Source organism: Colletotrichum abscissum (assembly GCF_030869225.1).
Source record: "Colletotrichum abscissum strain IMI 504890 chromosome Unknown Scaffold_386.1, whole genome shotgun sequence".
NCBI lineage: Eukaryota > Fungi > Ascomycota > Sordariomycetes > Glomerellales > Glomerellaceae > Colletotrichum > Colletotrichum abscissum.
In genome coordinates this window covers 1-1591 of record NW_026850305.1, presented here as the reverse complement: position 1 = coordinate 1591, position 1591 = coordinate 1, and the positions used below count along the sequence as shown (strand labels likewise).

The 1591-nt window shown below is 55.1% G+C and overlaps 1 protein-coding gene across 1 annotated transcript; it reads right to left on the bottom strand.

Moving 5' to 3' along the window:
• Nucleotides 1-446: 446 nt before the first annotated feature.
• CABS01_17149 (uncharacterized protein) lies at nucleotides 447-776 on the bottom strand (the record flags this gene model as incomplete). Its single annotated transcript, XM_060550476.1, has 1 exon — nucleotides 447-776. The coding sequence occupies one exon, from the start codon at nucleotides 774-776 to the stop codon at nucleotides 447-449; it is 330 nt and encodes a 109-aa protein (XP_060396338.1).
• Nucleotides 777-1591: the final 815 nt, after the last annotated feature.

Below are 1591 nucleotides of genomic sequence, written 5' to 3'. Positions count from 1 at the left end.
GGGTTCCTCATCAAGACAGATGGAGAGGTTCGTCACAGCGAGACCGCAGGCGATGAGACTTGTCCCCATGGTTCGTCGGCACCCGTCGAGCGCTGCATCAGACGGATCTTTGTCACCAGAAAGTGGGCCTTGTACCGGGACCATAGCATTGTAATAGTGTTTCTTGGATGCAATCTCTCTCGTGCTGAGGGGCGATTGAATAAGTCTACGAGTACATGAATGCGCCTTGAAGAAGGCTTTTGAAGAAGGTGTCACCGAAGCGACCTAGATGTGGCCGTCAAGAATTGAATAGTATTTGTTTCGAAGTTGAGCTTCTCAGGCTACTACTGGGCGCTGTGAAGTAGCGCGCTTTGACCAATCGTTTGAGATGGCACCGCCTTCTTGCACCCCGTCTCGGGTCGGGGGCTGCGGACGACGACCTGCATGCGACGCCGGCAATCCGCTCCTCATTTGGTGTGCTTCGGTAGCTTGGCAGCTCCTGGTGCCTTTGGATGGCCCGTCACATTGGCACATGTGAAGCAGTAATACAAGTTGTGCCCGATCTCAATCATGCCCGCGTCTTTGAGGTCGTCAGTCGGAGTGAGCTCGGTCTCCCTGCCACAGCGCATGCAACAGAGCTGTCTAATCATTGATCTAAACATGTCGAGAATTGGTGGATGGAAATCTGTTGCGTATTGGATCTTCCAGCGGCGGATGCCAGGATGAACAACGCGGGGTCTACCTACGGGCTTACATATTCTACAGACACGCAGGTTTCGCGGTTCAGGCGCGGCCATCGTCGCTAGCCAGTCCTGACTGCGATCGCTCACGCCCACGTTTTCCAAGTGAATGTTCCTCGCGGGCGGAGAGACCGGCGATACGCATCATCTTGCTCGGCAACGCCCATGGCCACTTCCGTCGGCTACATCGGGCTCCCTCTAAGCTCCCTCTAGACTCCCTCTACCGCATTCGTGGACATGTGCATGCAATCATTGTTGTTGAACATGGCAGTATGTATGGGGAGCATTCTGAGAAGCTCCTGGGGTGTTTTTGACGTGGGGGATGTACCCGGATGGTTCACAAACGCCCCTGACAGGGTCGGGCATAGCCCCACTACGAGCCAGAATCGGGCTCAGAGCATGACCGTCCATCATTTGAAAGTGGTCGGGAATCGAAGTTGGCAGAGCGGGCGGGCATGCACGTCGGAGAAACTACGGTATCTTGCCTAACAGTCCGTCGGCGAGAAACCGGCTCAACGGCCATAATCAATTGTCCCAAGCCCTTGGGTCCGCGTTGGTCCCTTGGATCCAGTTGTGGATTCCTGGGTGCACCACAGAACCGTGCAATGCGAGCACAATGCAGCTGCGACCGCATTCAGATTTTAGTATCGAATTTGCTTCGCAGCTCTTCTGGATCCGCCCACCCGCCGAAGCGAGCTCGTACCGACCGCCACGTTTGTAATCCCTGCTTGCACCATTTCTGGCGTTCAAGACATTTCCAGAAGCTTTCCAAATCCATTAATGTCCGTCAAGCCACAAAGCGTGGCGTAAACGGCTGGTTCCCACCAGCACCACGAGGGAGGAAAGGATGAACTGGCGTGCTGTGCTGTATG